Source organism: Phoenix dactylifera, chromosome 1 (assembly GCF_051530095.1).
Source record: "Phoenix dactylifera cultivar Ajwa chromosome 1, Ajwa_hap1_PhDact_Kaust_v1.1, whole genome shotgun sequence".
NCBI classification, from domain to species: Eukaryota; Viridiplantae; Streptophyta; class Magnoliopsida; order Arecales; family Arecaceae; genus Phoenix; species Phoenix dactylifera.
Window position 1 is genome coordinate 1,030,052 of NC_143190.1, and position 22,464 is coordinate 1,052,515.

At 36.6% G+C, this 22,464-nt stretch overlaps 1 protein-coding gene across 3 annotated transcripts; it reads right to left on the minus strand.

Moving 5' to 3' along the window:
- Nucleotides 1–865: 865 nt before the first annotated feature.
- Nucleotides 866–21,671, minus strand: LOC103703646 (single myb histone 6-like). Of its 3 annotated transcripts, none has more exons than XM_008786568.6 (7): nucleotides 21,524–21,671; nucleotides 19,854–20,035; nucleotides 19,464–19,684; nucleotides 7,317–7,401; nucleotides 5,840–5,923; nucleotides 4,825–5,172; nucleotides 866–1,224 (listed from the first exon to the last, which is right to left on the minus strand). In XM_008786568.6, exons 2-7 carry the CDS (start codon nucleotides 20,001–20,003, stop codon nucleotides 1,210–1,212), a joined length of 903 nt encoding a protein of 300 aa, XP_008784790.1. In that variant the 5' UTR covers nucleotides 20,004–20,035; nucleotides 21,524–21,671; the 3' UTR covers nucleotides 866–1,209. The 3 variants fall into 3 exon arrangements, with proteins under 3 accessions (XP_008784790.1, XP_008784789.1, XP_008784788.1); XM_008786567.6 differs by having other exon boundaries at nucleotides 19,854–20,049; XM_008786566.6 differs by having other exon boundaries at nucleotides 19,854–20,061.
- Between the last annotated feature and the right edge of the window lie 793 nt (nucleotides 21,672–22,464).

A 22,464-nucleotide genomic window follows, 5' to 3' on the forward strand; every position in this document is an offset into this window, starting at 1 on the left:
TCATGTGTTTCGAGAGACAAATCGAACCATCGACTGGATCACCTTGTTTGTTGCTTGACACTCCAGAGCAATTCTATGGACACGTGATGTAGTGACCCCTCCTTGTTTACGTCATTTTCTTTTTTTGGACTTGGCTGTACTCTAACACAAGATGTATGAGCTGCTGTTGTATCCAAAAAAAAAAAAAAAAAAAACTTCTCTTCAGATAGTTTACAAAAACAATAAACAAAAGAAGAAAAAGAAGAAAAAATGTCATGCTGATGCAGGTACAACAGTCCAGGTGGCAAACAAAATAATGCGCAGATAGAAGAGACAAGCACCCAAACAAGGCCTAAGATGGAAGCAGATCCACCAATCCAGATGGTTTTTGATCCTTTTTGAGTATACAAAAGAACACAACATTCATGCTTTCACAACCTTCCCATGCATTCTATCACCATTAATTCTCAAAACTGCACACATTCAAACACAACACATCCCAGTTGGCACCTTGAGGGATCCTGTCTGTAGAGAGGAATATTGGAGTTAGAGCACACAACTGACTTCTTAAATTAGAACATAACACTCCCTGACACTGATTTAATATCAGGAAATTGCAAGAGCAAAAAAACAGGCAGCAACATCTTAAAATTTTGACCAGAAACCATAATCTCCCTGATCAGAAAAATTCAACACCATATGACAGGAAGAGCAACCACTCAGCTTCTAGGTAGGTACGCATATATGATTTTATGAGCTAAAGGGCACCTTATCACCAACAAAATCACCTTTCAAGAAAAGAAGAGCTAGCTGTAGAGGGAACGAACTTTAAAGTTCCTCTTTATCCATTTAATTCTGCAGCAAAACCTGAGAACGACAGAGAACGTACAACAGAAACCAATTCAATTCCCAATGATGTCATGCATCAAGTAACTTATTTCAAAGTTTTCAGTTGATGAAAGCCCCGTTTTCTGCCAGTTCCACTGGACACTTTTGACAGCATGGAAACATGAAATGATAATAGGAGCTGATGATGACTGGGCAACTTCCAGCCTGCGATCATGAGCCAAGGAAGGGTTCCCAGGGTCATTTACTGGAAACCTGCATTATCCAAGCTATACAGACCCTGACCATATATCTACATATTTGACAAAACAAAACGACAGCATGTCTGGCAATGTTGTATGGAGAAAATAAGGAAACACAGATGAAACACCCAGTTGTTCCCTGTCAAACTCGAACCATCTGCACAAATTTGCAAAGATAAAAAGGTTCAGTTTCCAAAATTATAAATTCTAAATTGGCTTTCTAAATTTTTGTTCTGTGCACAAATTTGCAAAGATAAAAAGGTTCAGTTTTCAAAATTATAAATTCTAAATTGGCTTTCTAAATTTTTGTTCTGATATACAAGGAAAAAGTCGCTTATGCAGCATAGTGGAACCAGCATGTGAAAGTAGTAACATGAAAGCTCTCGCAAAAGACTGACTTTGACACCTTAATGGTCCACTGGCTGTTGTGAATTCAAACTTCGAATCCTTTTGGAGGGAATTCATTACATGATTATTGTATGTGGGTTCATGTTTCTGGCAGCTTCAGATGACATGTCTTTGAAAGAGGAATGCCTCCTTTAACCTATCCAAATAAACTAAGCTACTGTCTAAGACGTGGAAGGGTGTGGTGAAGTCAAACAAGTACAGAAGTAATATGTCAGAGAATATATATGCTCTATACATCTTCTACAAGTACGAAGCATTATAATAATGCATATAAAATGCAGATTTAAAAATTAAGGTATAGCTGGTATACCATGCAAAGGGTACCGAACATCAGGTGGGTCACAATATAATTGATGAAAATGAGTGCCTTAGAATTTCCCTTGTCATCTACCGGTCATAGATGAGATCTTAACACTAGAGCTTCATTTTCACCATATTAAGGGTATATCCACATGCATGGTCTCTGTCTTCAAACTTCCTCAAAGAGGTCAGATCTGAGTGATCATGATAATGAAAATATACAGCATCCTCAAACCATATTACAGGAAACTGAGTTGTCCTGAGCCATCTGATCAAGATGCATTAACTTTATGACTTCCACTCAACCACATGGAGGGATACTAAGTCAAGATCTAATGCAGAGTGGACGCTTGGACTTCCCCCTGCTAAATGCAGGTACAGGACCATAAGAGGTCAATATGATCTCCATTCACCTACATGTAGGGTAACCTTTGTATATTTGTAGCAGCATGAGTAACATGATGGATCAAATCTCAGCACAGACAGCTTCACTATATGATATTTATCATTTTCTGCTCTACCAAAACATCAGTTTGAAGTACGAACCCAAAAGGAGTACATGAATGAGTTTTCATGACTTAATGGATCACGAATTAAACTACTGACGAGGTCCTGTGGTCCATGATATATATCACTGAATTTGCAGGTTTTAAACTCTGATATTTGAAAGTGCTATGGATGCTGCATTATGATTAACTATTGATCTTCCAATATTTGAAGCCTGAGAAGTGCAACCATAAATCTTTTCATCAACTTCAGGTTGATCATCAATCAGATTATCAACAATGGTAACACAGTTCTGCACACCGGCATAATCCTCATGGGTTTACTTCTGTGGACCTTGTTCTGTTCATCAACTTCACTTGCAATGAATGGATGTCTGTCAGACTCTTTCTGCTTATCAGCTGATCCCAGATTGTAATGTACAAAGTTGATTGACCTCTGGGTCATTATTAACCATTTGATTGACCTTAAATTTGAATGAAATAAACTTTCATGAATCTTCGTAGATTACATTCACCAAAATACTAATCATATAGCCAACAAGGGTTCAATCAGTCCATTCAACGATAATCCCAAATTTATGAGATTCCAGGCTTCACTAATCAGAGCTCTGAGAGGATTCCTGTTACAAAAAATGTAGGATAAACCATAATGATAACCATCCAACCTTATCCCAATTATTCAAGGTCAGCTTTATGAATCCTCATCTGCCAAACATTGCTAACCACTAATGTTATTTCAAGGTTTTCTATCTTTTTCAGAACCTCCATTAATATTCATTAGGGTGTTTGGATGCTGCATAGCCAACCACCCTGTGAATAGTTTTAGGCATGCGTATCCACCTGTTAACCAGCTAAGCAATGAATAAAGCTATTTGCTGTTTGGTTGGTGCTCCTATGATTAATGGGTTTAAGTTGTGGAAAAGTGAAAAGGTAAATAAAGGGAGAGGAAGCTTTAGGTGGTTAACTTTATCACCTTCCCACCTAAAAAAAAGTTACACATGTTAAGTACCTTTTTGACCCCTCGACCGAACAAAGTAATCCACCACTTTTTGGTTGGTGTTTGGCTGGTTAAACAAATAACACCCGCTTACCCACCACTCAACCAGCATCCAACATATCCTAGGTCTTCCCTCCTTTTTCTGCATCCTGTCCCAGGCTAAAGTATTTCTTATTATAAAGGCCCCCTACAGATCTTCACTGTACATGTCTATGCTATCTCAATCCAATTTTCCATCACTTTGTACCTATTTTGCTGAACTCCTATAGCTCCTCTAGCAGTTGTCAAAGGTGGGCCTAAGGCACAAGGCACCACCTCAGTGCCAGTCCTTCCCTGAGGCGAGGATGCTTCACTAGCCCAGAAAGTGTTTTCTGTGCTTAAGTGAAGCCCATGAATAAAAAAAGCATGTCTGTTATTTTTGATCACGGCTGTCCATTTTGTTGATATAATTAGGATTGCGAGGCTTAAGTGGGCAAAAGAGAGAAGGGGCAATAAAGATCTACCAAGGAAAAGGGAAATAAGCGGACAGCAAGAGAGAAAGAGCTGGATCTAGGGTTTTGACCTGCACAAAAATCGTTCCTCTTCCAACATCCTGTAAATCCCCTATCCTTCACCTCCTCTTCCTCTTCCTAATTCATTGTTAAATATGTTCAATCTTATGAATTCAAATACACACACATATACTATGTGTACGTATGCGTATACATATATGCATGCACACGCACACACACGCATATATATGTATGTAGTAGGTATGTATGTATGCGTGTAGCTAGGCTTCAAGAGACCTACCTTGGCATCTTATAATGAATGAGGAATATTGCATCTTTCTGGAACTGCTGTACAGCCAATGAAACAGATGGAAGACAGATATATCTCCAGGAAATTTCAACCACATAAAACCTGATACTAATGAATGACCTAATTGGACAGCAGCCTTTAATCAATACACACATAAAGAAATGGATATTCAAGATTAAGAGTGAGAAATCCTTAATTTTATAATCACAGAAAAGTGGGTAAGTTTACAAAGTACAAGCTAAACTGACAGAAACATGGTGGACTTGCTTCATATGTGTGATAACACAGCACATGTTGTACACTAACATCTCTGACAACAAAACAAACAAAACAGAGTCCCTTGATGCAAGTACTGTCATATTGCTACGCAAGGCATTGAGTATGAAATAATGTGCAGACATGTGCTGGTAGAAGAAGAAAACATAATTGTAGTATTGTGAAGCAAAGAAAACTGTCACTTTCTCCATAAATGTTATGGAGAAACCAAGATGCTAAACAAGCAGAAATCCTATCATCTTGCTCCATTTGTGCCAAAGTTATATCCAAAATCCTTTGCCCCACCCAAAAAAAAAGAAAAAGAAAAGTAGGAACAGCGATATTGCAATGTAAAATAAGCATACAACATAAGAAGGGATATGCATCAAAGGGGCAAAATAAGGGTCAATCAGCCAAAGCATCAAAATACTAGCTGCAAAACAAAAAATATGTTTCTGTTTGTAGGGAGAGAGAGACACAAAAGCATCACCATTTTAGCTGCATTTCGGTTTTTTAGCGTCAACATAGCCGCCTCAGCAAAAGCCTTTGCAGCTTCTGCATCAGCTTCTGCAGCCTCTGCCTCTCTCGCTGCTTCTTCAGCTTCTTTAATGGCCGCCTCTGCCTCTGAAACTGCCTTAGCAGCAACAGCTGCAGCCTCCTCTGCAGTCATGTTTCTCATCTGTGCTAATTCAGCATCGACTTGAGCTTTTGTGAGCATCTTAATATCATCCTTTTCTAGTTTGGGAGGCCCCATTTTCCTTCCCTCAAGAAGAAATGCCTTGGAGTTTCTTCTTTCTGAAAATGCTGAAATCGGTGCTATCCTATACTTGCGTTTCACCTGCATTGGAAATAACAAGATTGCTGAAGATTCTTTTTTTTATATAACAGGAGAGCTATTAGTACAACCATAATCTTCTCTTTTCACCACTCCACCTAAATCTCTGGCTACCATTATTAGCAACTCAACGGGAACTCCCCTGTTCCACTCAACATTTCATCCACTCACTATAGCAAAATGTAAACCCAACTGCAGCTTCATCGACCTCTCTAAATAAGTCCACCAAATATTTCAAGCTAACCAATGCAGCATAAGGATAATTAATAAAAAAACATGAAACATAACACAATCTTTTTCCTTAAATATAACTGAACTGGAGGGAAGAGATGGTGACCATCTTTCCTTTGTCTGATTAAAGGAAGATCATGACAATGCTGCAGTTAAACAGCTTTTTAATTTGCAAACAACCAGTCTGAAACAACTATATTAGGGTATAATACTAAGTATAGACAATGCCAAATGAGTATCTATACCAATTTTGCCTAAGCTTAGACAGTTTGAGATAAGCCATAATAAGTCAATTTCAAGGCACGATACTTCCATTATTATTGAGAAAATGAACTAATCCAAAGCCCTGGTATCAGTGTTTCATACTGTTGCGATGTATCTTACAATATTTACCATGATTCAATCTACTTTTTGCATTTTGCATAAGAAAGTAGATTACCTTAATCAATTTTCTGCTCGCAGTCAATGCCTTCAGTTTTGCAGACAACAACTGTTTGAAATCTGGAGGAAGCCAGTATTGTTCCTGCATGTATCAGATTTATTGATGAAACTATGACCCATCTCCAGGGGAAAGGGAAAAGAAAAAGAAAAATTCAAATGGCAGCACCTTCATTTTAGTAAACGGATTCCCATAATCTGACTCAAATGCATGATTACCTGCTCTGAACTATGAAAGATGGTAACTTTTCTTAATAGTTATCGTGACTAAATATATAACAACATGCCATTGTTCAATCAAAGGATTTAAATCCCATAGAACAAGGTCGTCCCGTTTTTTCCATAGAACGGGACGCACCACCATCCCAGCCCATCCCGACCAAGGTCTGTCATACCAGTACCGGTCAGCATACCGGTGGCACTCCGTACCGGTAGGTATCGGCGGCACCCCATACTGGTAGGTACCGGCCCCGTACCGGGTACATACCGGCCCATACCAGTATGGCAGTCATACCGGCCAGTTTTTTAATAAAAACTTCCGGTACCGGATCCCACGTTGATCCGGTACCGGTTCCAATCCGAACCGGTTCGTACCGGCCCGTACCGGCCGGTACGGCATACTCTGGTCCTGACACTTGGGATAAGGAATGTCCCAAGATATGCCGAACGGGATGCTGGGACAACGGCAGGACAGTCCTGTCCCGATACATGGGATAGTACCTCGTTTCAATGTCTCACAGGATATCCTGTCGGGACTTGAATCCTTGGTTCCATCTATTCTAGGTCATGCTCGAACTTACACACTTGCACGTCCCATGAAGTGAACATGCTAAAAGCTAAACACATTATTTTTTCCATCTATGCAAGGTCATGCTCGAACTTACACAATTGCGCACGTCCCATGAAGCGAACATGTTAAAAGTTAAGCACGTCATTTTTGCTCAGACCCTATCCATTTTGCTTCCTCTCACAAAAATAAAAAGGAGAAACTATTTGTTCTCTATTAAAAGAGATGTACAATGTTAATGTTCTCTAAGCACATTCATTTATTTTAGTAATATAGAAAAGAAGCTGGAAATTCAAATTAAACATGTGGATGCATGCCCATTCAATGTAACCTCTGTTCAGATAATACATCTAGTATTATAAAAATGAAAAGATAAGGGAAATGATTTCCAAAACAAATTTTCCAAGAGCTGAACAAATGGGAGATTAAGGTGCATAAACTCAAAATCAAGCCACCATCTAAGGCAGTATGGCACATCTATACAGTGATCATATGCACAAACCATATAGCTATTATAAATAATTGAAAACATTAGAAAGTGTTTATCTTTTCTGAGCAATGATCAAACAAATCAAATGAGTATCTGAAGTTAGCTTTTAATGGCCATAGACGAAGAAATAAATAACTATAACTAAACATTTTGTCGCTGCTCATTACATGGCAATAGCTCAGCCAAAGGTTGGAAATGTACCTCTATATACATGCCAATAGCCGTCTTGTTAGACCCAGTGGGCTCCTTTAAATTAGTAATAGCTTCCATGATAAGATCATCCAGCCTATACATAGGAGAGAAATCAAGCAAAACAACTAGAAATTAATAGTGATCAACAATAGGTCCACAAGGTGGCAGAGGAACCAAGCCAGAGGAAATTCAACATAGAATAAACAGTCTAGGTAGAGAAACATTAAAAAAATTGGCTAAGCTAAAGAAAGATGTTTAGATAATTACAGGAATGCATTATGTGAGACTCTAGCTAATTATATCTCCAACAATAGCATGGTATCACAGTTGTTGTCATTATGTAGAACAAAGAAATTTGTTGAAAAAGAGGAGACCATGGAAGTTTGATATCATTATAGTGTAGCAAACTTGTGCCTTTCTATTCTGCTGTCACTGCCGCCTTAATTATGACACAGAGCTATTTGAAGCTCTTACTCATTCTCTTCTCATATTACCAGGCAATAAATAACTGTCCAAATAGTACTGCAAAAGGGGACCGATATCCTACTTTACTATGATGCAACCAACATGTGTGCAGTAAATGCCCCCACCTCTAGTGACATCTCTTATCAATCAAATTTGATCAGGTTTTTCTGCCTTCAACAATGTTTAACAACTGATGCAAGAAACAAAAAGGGCCACTTAGCATCTAGGCCCTAGACAGATGCCCCATGATCAAAGCAGCCAAATAAAAAGATAATTTCAAAAAGATAATAAACATCACAGACATATGTGAAAAATAGTTAACAACCAAAAATGGAACATGGAATATTGGATTTGATGGACTAAATCAACAGGAAACGTCAGCTTGGCAACATTTCAATTTTCAATACTAATTCACACATTGATCTCATCCTCCTCCATAGTCGAACATGAAGCAAATACTATGAAGCAAACCATATAAACCTAATCAAAGTTATCTATTCATCTAATATGATGTCACCTTTAAGCTTTCAACATTTGTGCCCATTAAGAGCTGCAAAGAGATAAACACAAGTTCATTTTAACATCTGATAATTTCTTACAACTATTGGTAAGTACATGTCAGACATAGGTTATAAGGCAAACCCCATATATCAACTCAATTTTGAAGATCATCACCAACTTTGTTAAGCCAAAGAATTGCCAAAATATTCTGCTTTGAAATCGGTTTCTTTTACATTATTTGCTACATTAAGGAGATGGTATTGATAAACTACTAGAAATACGACTCAGCTGTCTAGAAATCAAAATAATAAAATTACAATACATACATTTGCACTTTCCCCGTATAGTATAAATAGTCTATGCCTAACCAAAAAAAAAAGAGTTATGTAAATAAAAGAAAACCTATTCCCACATTGAAGCAATATTTGTGCTATCTGCTATTCATTACAAAGTAAGATGATTGCTAAAATAAAAAGAAATAATTATGACAAAAACAAAAGAGACTTCTAAAGCATCCAATTCAGAGGCCATCTGCATAGCAAAGTTGTTGGAAGGCATTGCAAGATTACTACATATTTCTACTGCATCAAATAAAGTACAATGCACTCCAGAAAGTTAAAAAGCAGAAAACATCAAATTTAAGCTATTTAATTTTGAACTTGATCTCCTTACTAATCCTATATTCAATAATATAAAGAAAATGAATTACAAGGAGAGAAATTTCTTTCAGGCAATCAAAAGATCAGCTAAAATTGTCTGCTAAATGGATTGCACAAAAAATTCCAATGTCATAAGAAATGCCCTAAAAAAGGGAATGTTGTTGGTCCTAGTTAAGTGGGCATAGTTTCTACCTTAATGATCCCTCAGCAAATGCTAATAATATTTGAATCTCTACCTCTCTTATGAAAACAAGCCCCAATGCCTCTCCAATTTCAGTAATCTATTTCTATAGTGAAGTCAATGCTCAATAACCCATATAATGGTCAAGGGACAGTTACCTATCAGTCCTTCAACAAGTATAACAAAAACAAGAAAAGGAGTAACTCTATCAGAGTTCCTCTAAGAGAGTTAAAACTAGGAGAACATTTATATTCATGGAAGAGTACATGAATATAATAATAATAAGAAGAAGAAGAAGCCTCTCAATTGAGCGTTCTTGTAGCTCGTTATCCTATTAAAAATTGTAATAAAAGAAAACTGTGCCTTGCACCTCTATTGGGTAATGCCTGAGTCACAGCATCAAGGTCTCCAGAAGTGATGGAACTATCTTCCCTTCCGAAAAGAGCTAAATGAATCGGGTTGAAAGTGAAAGCGTAACTGCTAGTGATGGGACGGAGTTCAAATTAGGAAAACATCTATTCTCATAGTAAAGGCCCATCATTAACATAATGACTAGAGTTCCTTTCAGAGAGCTAAGACTAGGACAAGGTTTATTTTCATGGAAAAGACATACGGTTAATATAATAAGATTTTAGTGGAAATCACTCACCATGAATTCAAGCATCAAATTTAACACTTTCATATTGGAAAACATCATAACTGGAAAGTCATCATTCTTATCGGATGTCTCCAAGCGAAAATGAAAAGTCAGTATTTAGCATAAGCATTGTGCAGGAAGGCGTCCATTGCTTATGACCTATGATACTACTAATGTAACTTATCAGATAACTGACTGAGATATCGCCAATTTTATATGCAACTGATAAACCTGACAAACAACTTGAATGTTAGACCCTGTTTGGTCAGGAACAAAGTTATCCTGGGAAAGTTAAAAAGGCAAAATAACTTGGAGAGAAAATGGAGTAAAGGAGGAATTCACCAAATCTCCAGAACTTAATCCAGCTTTGGAGGACTGCAAGAGTATAAAGTACTTTTTTTGGAAAACTCAGAACTGTCCCTCCAACTCCCCCATTAAGGGATGAAGTTTTGGTGTTTGGAAGAATAGAACAGAATAAATAGAAAAAGATGACTTTGTTCCAGCTTATTCAACTTGTCCCACAACCAAAGTGGACCTTAGCAATGAAAGGACTTCAAATATTTTTAATGTTTGTGAAAAATATCTTGATTTCTGTTTATGACAATGCATTCATAGGAATTAAAGAAGTTCAACAACATGCATAGTATCACTGTTTATCAACTATCAAGCCTCATTGCAACTATCTAGGTCAACCTTACAGATCCTTGACCACTGATCATATCTAATGCTCATCCTTCCTGCTAGGGGTCATATCTGGGATTACTGCAAACCCTTCCATATCCTTTCTCACAGCTTTCATCCATTTTAGCTTAGTCATAGACTCCTTATTCTTGACCATTGAACACAGATTTAAGCATCTCTCCTACCAGATCGTTTTTAAGTTTGTTCCAGATGGCTATGCTGTCTCAATAAGTTTATCATTCCTTTGTCATCAATTGGCGTGACTTATTCCTCTAGCTATCCTTCATAGTATTAACAATATCAATCATCACATTCTTGATTCTGTTACACTCAGCTAATTTGCTAAGACACTCTTCACTGCCCAATATAAAATTTGTCATTTTAGCAATTTTCCCTTGCAACACCAAAGCATGTTTCAGACAAAAACACCCTAAACATATCAACTTACTCACCCAGCTCTCATTCTAGTACCCAAGTTTTCATCAATCTCCTTATTTCTGTAAATAGATCTAAAAGTAACAAAATTGTTCAGAATAGCATTTTTCTCTTTGACCTACCAGGATAGCCTCAACTATTGACAGTGAGTTAGACCAATTCAAGCAACTTTGATGAGCATAAGATTCAAGACAGGCATCACTTAATTGTATTTTAGAAGATTAGGCAAGGTGCAATATTCAATACTTCTAAGGGCATAAGTTGAATGTACAAATCTCTATTTCCATGTTCCAAGTGTCAAAAAAGCAAGCTCAATCACTCAGATTTCAACACTTGGAGCTCCATTTAACCACAGGTTGAAGTCACTGGCTATGCCAAAAAAATCCTGTCAAACTACATTCATCTATAAAGCTTGATCAATTTGTATCTTAATGACTGAAAGTTTTGCACTGCAAAAGGCAGAATGAGCATAGATGATGCCATCTTTATGGACCTCTGTTCAATTTCCCTCAAACAATAATTTAGTGTAACAAAAATAATCCCTTTGACCTATAGAGCAATTTGATTCCAGAATATAAGGGCCACAGCTTATTTGCACAGAATAAGGGTCATAATAACCTTATTTGGGGCTCTTTCAGAGGTTTCACAAAAGCGAGAATTCATATTAATTTCTTCAGACAAGTTCATTGTTCTGTCTACCCTAGTTGATTTTTTTAAAATAAATTTCAAGAGTGAATTGGAGGAAGAAATTCCTTTATAATGCTCGGTTGGCAAGAGAAACAAATGGCATTACTTCCTAGAATCTTAATGGTTCACCTTTGTGAGCCAAGACTCAGAAGAAATGGAAGTCATAGGAAATTTTTCGCTGAACCTCTCATCAAGAGGACGTATAGCTGGTCAAGTTGGCCTCTTGCTCCATAAAAAAGTTGCAAAATCGTCAATACACACATTACAAAATGCAGCTCGCCTCTCCAACCAAATAATTCACGGCCATCAGGTTCAACTGAGGCCTTATTTTCATTTTTATTCCATATCCACTGCACCTACATTTCATATGCTTGAAATTATACAATTGGTTTTTACGACCTAGTCCCGCAAAATAAAAAAGAAACTCTATACAGACTTGAAAGATAATGGGCGAAAAATAGAAAATTTCATGTAAAGAACTACATAAGCAGTGCTTCTATACAATAAAGAGGTGTGTATATGAACAAAGGTCAAGATCCTAAAAAGAGAATCAAAGATAAAGAAGAGGACAAGTGAGGAATGGAAATCAGGATTGGTGGTTTAGAAATCTATATTATATGGACATGTTAAATCATGTGCACCTAATATCTATTCTCATTTTATTCATAGTATATAATAAATAACAACTCCTCTGTCGTCTAAATGTTTAAACCTGATTTTCATATAAATAGTTCTTTATAATTGAAATGTCTAATGTTTATGTTATATGATGCCTAACAAAAATGATAGGCATGGTTTATATCTCACCGAGATCTTGACCAACAAAAGCACACATAGGCATATATGTGAAGCAGACAAATGACCTAACACACATGTTTACAAGCACACACACATACACATTCTTACACATGCTCGCTTTTAATATATCATCCAATACAACATATTGTTTGTTAGTCCAAATTGGTCATCCACAAAAATCATCTTGATATTGGATTATAAAGTATCTGATGATACAATCTATCAACACTTCACCTTGATCAACATCTACACTGTATTAAAAAGAGAGATTTTTATTTCAGAAATATTCTACAAAAATCCTGCCTGCCAATTTTTGTTCCCAAAATACACTAACACAATTCAGGACTGCCAATTTCTGTTATATACAGTCCACCAAACCACCCCCACCCCCCACCCCCAAAAAAAAAAGAGAGAAAAAAGAAAAACACATTCTCACCTCATCTCTCCATGAATGCAAACAAATCTATAATTAAGAAGTCTTTCTAATTTTTTTAACTAAGAAAAGTGGACTTAAATTGTTTGAGTTATAAATTAGTCTCTTTCATGTAACTTAACCAATTAGGCAACCAACTGATTTCTTTCCTGAAAAACCAGACTCTAAATGACCCCCATCCAAAATCTGTCTCTCATGCACCTCTTCCTCAATGAGATTTTCTTTCTCAATACACTTTCTTCAAAATGTTAACATCTTCCTTCCCTAATAAAACTGGACTTCATTTTTTTCCATTTTAATCCAACTTTATCCCTCTTTTATTTCTCAATTATTGTGCCACCATCCTTCCATCTCATAACCCTCTTTTCTTTTTTTTCTCCCTCTTCATTCTCTTGTTCTCTTAGAAGAGAAGAAAGGTAAGTAAATCAAAAGTATAAGTCTATTTAACGATCCAGATAAGTAAGAAATAAATAAATGATAATGAAAATATTAGCAAATGGCATCCTTGGAAGAATGGATATGGATACCGGATATGGATGACACGATAGATTACGTTGATATGCGAAATCTCAAACAAACAGGATATGATAATAAACAAATATAGTTTTTTATATATATATATATATGCTTAAAAAATTCAAAAATAACAATAGAAATTTCAATAAATGAGTAAGAACATAATAAGAATACATCCAGCAAACATTTAAAATGTTGATAGACACAGACGAATCAATCTAATATTCTGTTCTACTGGGAGTACATATACAGCTGCAAGCCATCAACAGAATTAAAAAAGATGCAGCAAAATACAAAACTTAACAAGAGCAAGGGTTGAAAAGTGAACAATCGAGCAGCAAATTAAACACACAAAAATAATAAACAATTTAAAGCAAATCAACATGCGAGCAACATGATACAGATTCTGTTGTTCTAAAATTAAATGCAGATATGAAAAAAAGAAATGCTACATTTTCCTCTCAATCAGCAAACCATCCACTCCTTCTCTTCCCCTCTCTTTCAATTGGGATTTAGAGAAGAAAATAGGGCATGCAAGAGAATGGGTGTCATCCCATACTTAGTTTAAGTTATGGGACTCGGATGCAAATCCGGGTTCAAATCCCGCTTGACCAAAGCCCAAGAACCCGCCACTAACTCTAAACGTATCCAAGAAGTATCTGGACATGCCTAGAAGTGTCTGAGCACATATATCAGGCCAAATCAGTCCTATATCCATTTCTGATATGTAACTAGATACTGCCATAACACCTGTTTTGAAGTATCAGTGCTTCCCTATGTAGCATCACAACCATCCATCAAATTTTCTTCCCGCATTCTATTTTTTTCATTATATATTTGTTTTTCTATGTTAACATTTACATTTTTCTATTGTATTTTATTTCATGTTTCTATTTTTGTTCTGTTTGATATTGGAACTTTTGTTCTATTCTCATTTTATTCTATATTTTCTAATCCTGCCTGCCCTCTTTTTTGTATCTCACAAGCCAGCCAATCACTAGCTACTAGATGAATGTAAGGTCTGTTTTCATCTATTTACTTACATCTCTCATGATTAATATTCTCTTGTTCCTTTCATAACAATCTCATGCAATGCACCTCACATCTCTCTTTCCATGTATACACGAGCGACATGTCTCTTCCCCTATCAAACTTGACCATGCACAGTGATTTAAGTGTTCTCTAATGTGCTGACATGGCAACACATGGTTAAAAGTGATTTATCTGCATCCTAATCATTGGTTGCTGATGGATCATGTAAAAGATATTATGCATGCATGTGAGGGAGCATGTAAAAGATACTATGCAGGGACTTCAAACGATAATTTTCAATCTCCCTCCTTCTGCCTTTAAGTGTTTCCGTAGTTGGTTTCCTTTTCTAAAATCACTTATTGCACTTAAAATCCAGTCTACTCACAAGATCACGAGACTGAATAGGCTCATCGACCGCCCTTTCCTATAAGTGTGCCCCCGTCATCTTTATCTTCACCACTCTCTCTCTCTCTACCCTCTCTTTAGTTCACGCCCCAAGTGCCAAAACCACTCCCATCTCCCCACATCACGTTGCCTCCTTTGCTGATATGGTATTCCTAGTTTGTTGATTAATTGGCCCTTGAATAAAATTGATGGGCATCTCTAAATATCAGGAGGGAATCAAAGTGCGTGTAAGGTGCACACAGCATATCTGAAAAAATGCAACAACCAATACTTCCTTTAAAATTTAAATCTATCTTCAACTTTGCTTTAATAGTGTATTTTGAATTTCATTATACTTCAACAACTTTACTTCTAGTAACATGAGATCAGGTACTTTGAGCATTCTAAGTTATTTATTTATCCCATATATATCTATTCTACTCGCATTAAATTTGATAAGCTCATGAGTACCTACTGAATATAATGCCTCTAGCATACTAAGCAGCAAATCTACCATTTATTCTAGGCATCCTGCTTGAGATGTCTTTAACTCCTCGATTACAAATTATGAAGCTCCCATCTGTAAACATTACATGGAGTAGTGCAATGGGAATATGTCTGTCTTAAGGAACCAAAAGAGCATAAATTGATGCCTTTCTTCGCATTTTCTTAATCTCAATGCATTATTATATTTTTTAAAGGTTACAATCAGAGTATTATTATATTAAACTAATTATGATCATTAATTTTACTTGCATAAAGTGTTCATTAATATATATAATATATTTTATTACATGTTTTTTTTAGCCATAGCATTGCATTACATGTGCATGTAGTTTTAGGGCTAAAAATGGACCAAATCAAATATTAACAATATGGCAGATATTACTAACAATATGGTCATAATAGCAGATATAAATCCAATGAACTTCGAGGTAGGATATTATCCGACTATGTTTTATTAACTCAAAGTAAGTATACAAGCCTCCCAGCTCTCTTTTACTATTTTTCTAAAGTAAACAAATGGTCAAACAAGAAACAACAATGAAATGACCGCATCTATTACCACATGACTCTTTTACTAGATCCTAGTAGTTCTATTAAATTAAACACTTTGCTTAAAAGGCTGACTATTAACGATGCAATTCACTAAGGGTGTCAATTATGGAGAGAATATCAAATTGAAAATATGTCAATGTTGTCACTTATTACCCTTTGTAGTTCATGAGAACTTTATGAGACTGAATAGGGTTGAAAACTGATTTATAGATTTCTGGGACATGAGTCAGAATTTGTGTATCCATATTCATAGCAGCTTTTTATTTAAAAGACCCAGCAACTTTTTACAATTACAAATATTAGGTAGATGCTACAATTAATGCCCATATGCAGATAGACTCAAGTATGGAACGGATTAGATGGATGATAGTAACAAGCTTTTCAAAACCTAGAGAACTTGCCTATCTCAGTTGGTAGCCAATACCAATATGGACCAAGTTCTCATCTATCTTGCTGGAGATGGAAACTTTGGAAAGATCTCAAACAATACTTTAGGAACTGAGACATTGGACTCTCGGTAAATATGGCAAATCCAAGATTAACTGCTATTTAAGCCATCAATTCGAACATCCAATAAATAAAAATTAAGTTAAAATGGTAAAAAATGATTAGGAAATCCTGGCGAATATCTTGATATTGTGTTAGCCAATATATCGGAATATATCAAATTATATTGGGCAACATATTGAGGGCGGATATATTGATTATATCATATCAATAAGTGTTTGGTATTGATATAAATGAATAACTTCTTTTGAAAAATTGGCTAGTAAAGAGTATAAAAGAAAAGGAAGTAACCTCAGGATTTTTCAAACCATATTCTTTTTTATACATTAGCAGGTACTTGCCTTTAAAAAGATAAAGGAATGAGAGAGAGAAGAAAAGATAAAAGTTTTAAAGGAATAAAAATTTGAAAGGACTGCTTGGTATACCTTATAAAAATTTGCTCATGTCTTCACAAAGGGCAGATGCACAATAGAAACACAGCCAAATGGTAAAGGAGGAGCATTTATTTTCTGCTGTGATTAAAAGAGTGAGAGCAAGGGTTCTGATGCTTGTGTCACCTACAACCTCCATAACTGGGAAAATGATTGGAAGTTTGAAACGGGAGGGAGAGGATATGGTTGGGAAACCATCTTAGTCTCCATCAACAAAAGCTTGAATGTTAGTTTCTAGCAAGAAAAGTTTGAGACCAATTGAAAACGTAATAGAAACAATATAAGTAGTGACTTCCCCGCTTGATCATACTAAGCAAAGATTCCTTATTTGACAAGAATTCTTCAACTTAATAAGCATATAAGATGCTGCATTGAGAGAAAGAAGCTGTCAAAAGGGGTTATAACTGATCATCCTTTCGAATTTGAGAAATATTACTTCCTATGAAACATGCAATATTTTAGGGGTTGCTAGGAGCCACGCTAAATTTGAAAGGGTGATGTTGGATTTATATCCACATTATAAGAGAAATCCTGAACTTCTCAGCCACCTTGTCTTTGCCCCTAACCAATATCTACCAATGTTTTTCTAAATAGTTCAAATTTCTCATCTCATCGACTAATAATAGATATATATGAGTAGAGCTAACATGTGGGCACAATATCCCAAATAAGGTTGATCCTAACTGGATGAGTAGGGGCCCAACACCAATGATTCAAGTCGTTGAATATGATCTATCATCTTTAACCCGCTTACTTTTAGAAGATCATGTGACTTGGAAATTCCTAGCCAATACATCCAGTGGTCAAAAATATTCACTGTTCGTATCATTTAAACTGTCCATTTTTTACCGCTAGATGCATAGGCGACGCATAGGCTAGGAGCCTCCAAATCACATAATTTTTAGACAGTGGGCAACATAGAAATGGTAAATCATATCCAACGCCCAGATCATCATTATCGGGCCCTCAATTGTCCGATCAGGATCGATCTTATTTAGGCCATTAAGTGGGCACCTACATATTAGCTCTACTTGTACACACAGAGAGAGAGGAAGAAAGGATACTTCATTTTACACTTGCTATGACTCCTGTAACAATATATGATCTTAGTGCCCCATCTTCACATAGGCCTACTGACTAAAATTGCATATAATATAAGATCTAGATACAGATATATATATATATAATGATATATACACACATGCATATATATATATATATATATATATATATATATATATATATATATATATAATGATATATACATGCATGCATGCATGCATATTATGATTGGAAACAAACAAGGCGTTACACACCTAGAGTGTGCTTCAACCAAATAGATAGAATGGAAAGATTCATTACAAGGTCTGTCGTGTCAGTACCGGAGCCCATGTCGGTAATGGAGCCCGTACCGGTCGACCAGCAGCATGGTTCAATACACCTCGTGTCGTTCCGCGTTGGGCCCGTTTCGACACAACAGAGAGGGCGAGAGAACAGGAGAGGGAGAACGAGAGAGAGGAAAAAAGAGAGAGGGGAAGGAAGGGAGAGGGAGGGAGGGCCGCCGAAGGCCTCCGGAGGGATTCATTCGATAAGTCCCTTTGGCTCCACTCCCCTTAATGTGCAAACAGCTTAAAAAGTGTCCTTTATTTGTCATCCCAAGAAGAAAGAATCTCTTTATTTCCATACATATATACATATATGTATAGACAGAGAAAGGAAGCTTTGCTTTACGCTTGCTATGACTCATGTAACAATATATGATCTTAGTGTCCATCTTCATGTAGGCCTACTGACTAAATTTTACTTATAATGCAAGATCTGAATATGGCAGTCATTGCCCCTGCATGTCCCAGGAATTGTAATATGTTGTTTATTCCAGGTGCTCATACCTTGTCATATGCGCTTTTAAGATAGAAAAATCCATGTGCATTTTCTGTCATCCCTTCTGATCTTTTCATCAATGCCCAACTAACATAATATCCTATATCCTTATATTCCCCAGCATCCCTGCATAGATCTAAATTTGCTATTTAGAATAACTGTCATGTCTTGGATGTTTATTCCATCACTCTCTCCCATAGTATGTGGCTCATAAGTTCAAACCCACAAATATTCCCATTCAATAGTTGACATTTTCATGCCTTAAGGCTCGTATGATATCCCCATTTAAGAGCTCTACATCTCCAAACTACTCACAAGTGTGGCCACTGACACAACAAGGGATGTCCTACACCAATAAAATAATATAGGGAATTGGTCACATGCAATCCATATGAGATGAAGTTGTTATTTTCCATCTAACTAAAAGCAAACTCTATTGACTATGTCACTTAATGAATACAATCCAACCTTGTGGGGCGTACTTCAATTGTTTCTCTCCTTTAGAGCGAGGCGAAATTATTAGAAAATGCAGTTATAGAGGTAAGGAGAATAGCGGATTCATGGAGATTTGTGCTTGGCGCCCTCAAATTTATATTAAAACATTAATGAGTGCTGGCAGCACATTAATGGCCTCACAGGCAATATGGACAAATACGTCAAAGTAGTTTGTAGTCCGTGCTATAACAATAGAGGTTTATGCTGTTTAAAGGCAGAGAAAATACAATTAGCTCTAGCTCAAGTTACTAATTCAGAACCCAAATTACATCTAAGATAGCAAAAGGCCAGTAAATCAAAATTTGAACTGCCCGAAGCAAATCTGCATGTCTATAACTTCAAACCAACAATTAATGATGCAATTATACACTAACCTTGAGATAGATCTTTTAGAACCAGTAATTTTTAAACTCTCACTAGACAATGCAAGAGGCTTGGTGTCAACAATTTCATCATCAATATCCTGAACTTCTGTATTTAGAACCTTTGGGGTATCATCATGCTTGGAAATCTGCCGACTCTTCTTCAAGGCTATCCTAGCCTTCTCTCGAGATCCCCATCCATTTGCAGTCACACTCATGTTCCGCCATTTGTCCTGTCCAATTAAAGAAAGAATACAAAGAAAACAAACCCAACAATGTTTAGATTGATATTTGGAATCAAGTATCAGAATTCCTCATTCAATTATTTCGAAAGTTAACACACACCAATTTATCTTACAATAACTGAATTTGCTAACTAAATCAATTAAATAAAAGACACACCTTGAGATCAACATTTGACCGCAAACATAAGATGCCACTAAATTCTGGATCCTTCAATATTGTTCGCCATTTTCCAGCCCCATGTTTAACAACTCCAGCTCTGAGAGCAGCCTCTTCCTCTGCTGTCCATTTCTGCTTGGGAGCGCCCATAGACAAAAGCCCCAAAACCCTTCTAGAGGAATCTAATGATGCAAATCTATTAACCCGTCTTCACACATCAATTCATGAACAGATAAACAAATCAGAAACCATATGTCACTAACTGAAAGATTTAAGAAAACAAGACTGATTTTATGTCCAATAATCAAAATGGGTCACACTCGGTGAGAGAAAAAAGAAACAGAATTCAAAAATTTAAATTGACAAATAGTAAAATTCAAACAGAATCAATCAAACTCCAGTCACCTCCATAGTCTTCCAAAAATATCACAATAATTCTTCACTAACATGAAGAGAAGACTAGAATTCCAAATCTGACAGAACTCTAAAACTTCCACTTCAAACAAGGGCTGAAGATCATAGTCTCAACAGGTATTGAAAAGGACATATAAAACATTTAAAAGATTAACAATACCCTCTAGGAGTTGGGAGAGAAAAAAAATAGGAACGAACGATATAAAAAATTTAAGGTTCCAAGCGACTGTATAAGAGTATAAAAAATTTAAGGTAATCCAGCTTTAAAAATTCAATTTTGATTCCAACCCATATATTTTGATCCCTCTTTATCATTAAGACATATCTTTTGAATACATAACAAGTTCAGAAATGCATTCAATTTTCACCAGAACAAAATCAAGCTAAAAGGAGAACTCTACATGATACAGGTAGATGGTGAAAGAGGGTAAGCCTTAGTGCAACAGTAAGGTTGCTTCATTATGACCTAGTGTCATAGGTTTAAAATACATAAACTGCCTCTTCGCACGTGGAGGTAAGGCTGAGTACACATAGTGGTGGGAGCCTCCTAAATTGGGATGCCCTTGCAGGCAGACAGTGAAAGCACAGAGCTCCCGGACGCATTGAACTAAAATCAACTTCTCAAAAAGGAGAACAAGAAAGTTTCTACAAGACCTACAAGACCAACAACAAACGCATCCCTAACCAAAACAGAAGCCAAATCATAGGAAACCGTTCAGAAATCAAAACTCCCTGGACACAGAACCAAGGAATCAGCTAGATCCAAAGAAAAAAAACCAAAGTTATCATCTTTAAATAACTCTGAGAACAAGTTCGAAGAGAAAACCCTAATTCCGTGAAGAAATCGACCAAATTTCTACGAATAGAAACTAATTTCGCATTAAACTCCACAAATCGGCCAACAATTCGGCCAACGATTCGGCAAACCAACCAGGAGCAAGGCCTGAATTTAAAAAGATATACAGAAACAATCCATATTCGTATCCATGACCCCTAATCTCTCCCAAAACAAATAAAACAAAATAAAATTCCGGAGAACCGAGCAACGATACAATTCCGGTACCAAAAAAAAAAAAAACAATCGACAAATTTTAAGGAAAACAAAAAGGAAATCCGTCAAAGCAGTTCAAAAATTCATAAAAACAAAGAAAAACGTAAGAATCAAGAGAAATTGAGAGAGAATAACGGCAGGATTAAAAAAGGAGAACAGAAAAAAGGGGAGAGAGAGTTATAAACGGAGAAAAAAAATATATAACCTTGGATGGTAGCAGTGGCGATACGGCGAGCCCTGGGGAACGGACTATTGGGGAGGACGCCCCGGGGGCGGGTTGTTCACGAAGACGCCATTTCCGCCCGCAGCCCGCGGGGTTTATAAACTAGAAAAAAAATAAACAGCGGGTGATTAGAAGAAAGAACTTCGGGTACGAAATTTTACGAGGAAAAAAAAAAAGAAAAATGAATTTCTCACCAGAGAAATGTTTAATTGCCACGTGGCAAAAAGAAGGGTGATGCTCCTCACCCCAACTCCAACGTGGACGGCGTGGTCCCATGAAGTGCTAATATGTTTTCTTTTTTTGAGCTTTGAATTAAAAAATAAGTTAAAGTTATTGGTTTTGAAAGAAATGGTTGGAATTAATTTAGAATGATGCATATTTTCGAGTCCCCGTTTGATTGTTTTTGGTCCCTACAGCTCAGTAAAATATAGTTAATATACATTTAAGAAACTTCACCCGCGTAGCAGCCTCTACTGGACTCTTCTTCCACCAGAAAACATTCGATGTGGGTAAAATTTTGCTCATACTCTTTTCGACCCGTGGGTAACTCTACATGTGATTACGTCGCTCCAGCGCCACCCCAGTGCCAGCTAGACCAGATAGCGCTCCCACCGAGCGTGTTCAGGCGGGGGGCATCCGGTCACCAATATTTAATCAACGCCTGCGCATTTCAAACTTGGATCGTGCCGGTAGAAAAAAAGCCTCGTTCCAACTGATTTACCACCTTTGTGGCAATGATAGGCATTTCAAAATGCATGACATACACCCTATACATTCATTTAGATTACCATCTTAAATTGATAGGGATCCATTCTTTCCTTTGTCATAATCAACAACTAAATCCTAAGTTTTGAGGTCTTGGCCTTGTTTATATTTGGTTTTTGGATTTTGAATACTATTATAATTTTTCATAGTTACTTATT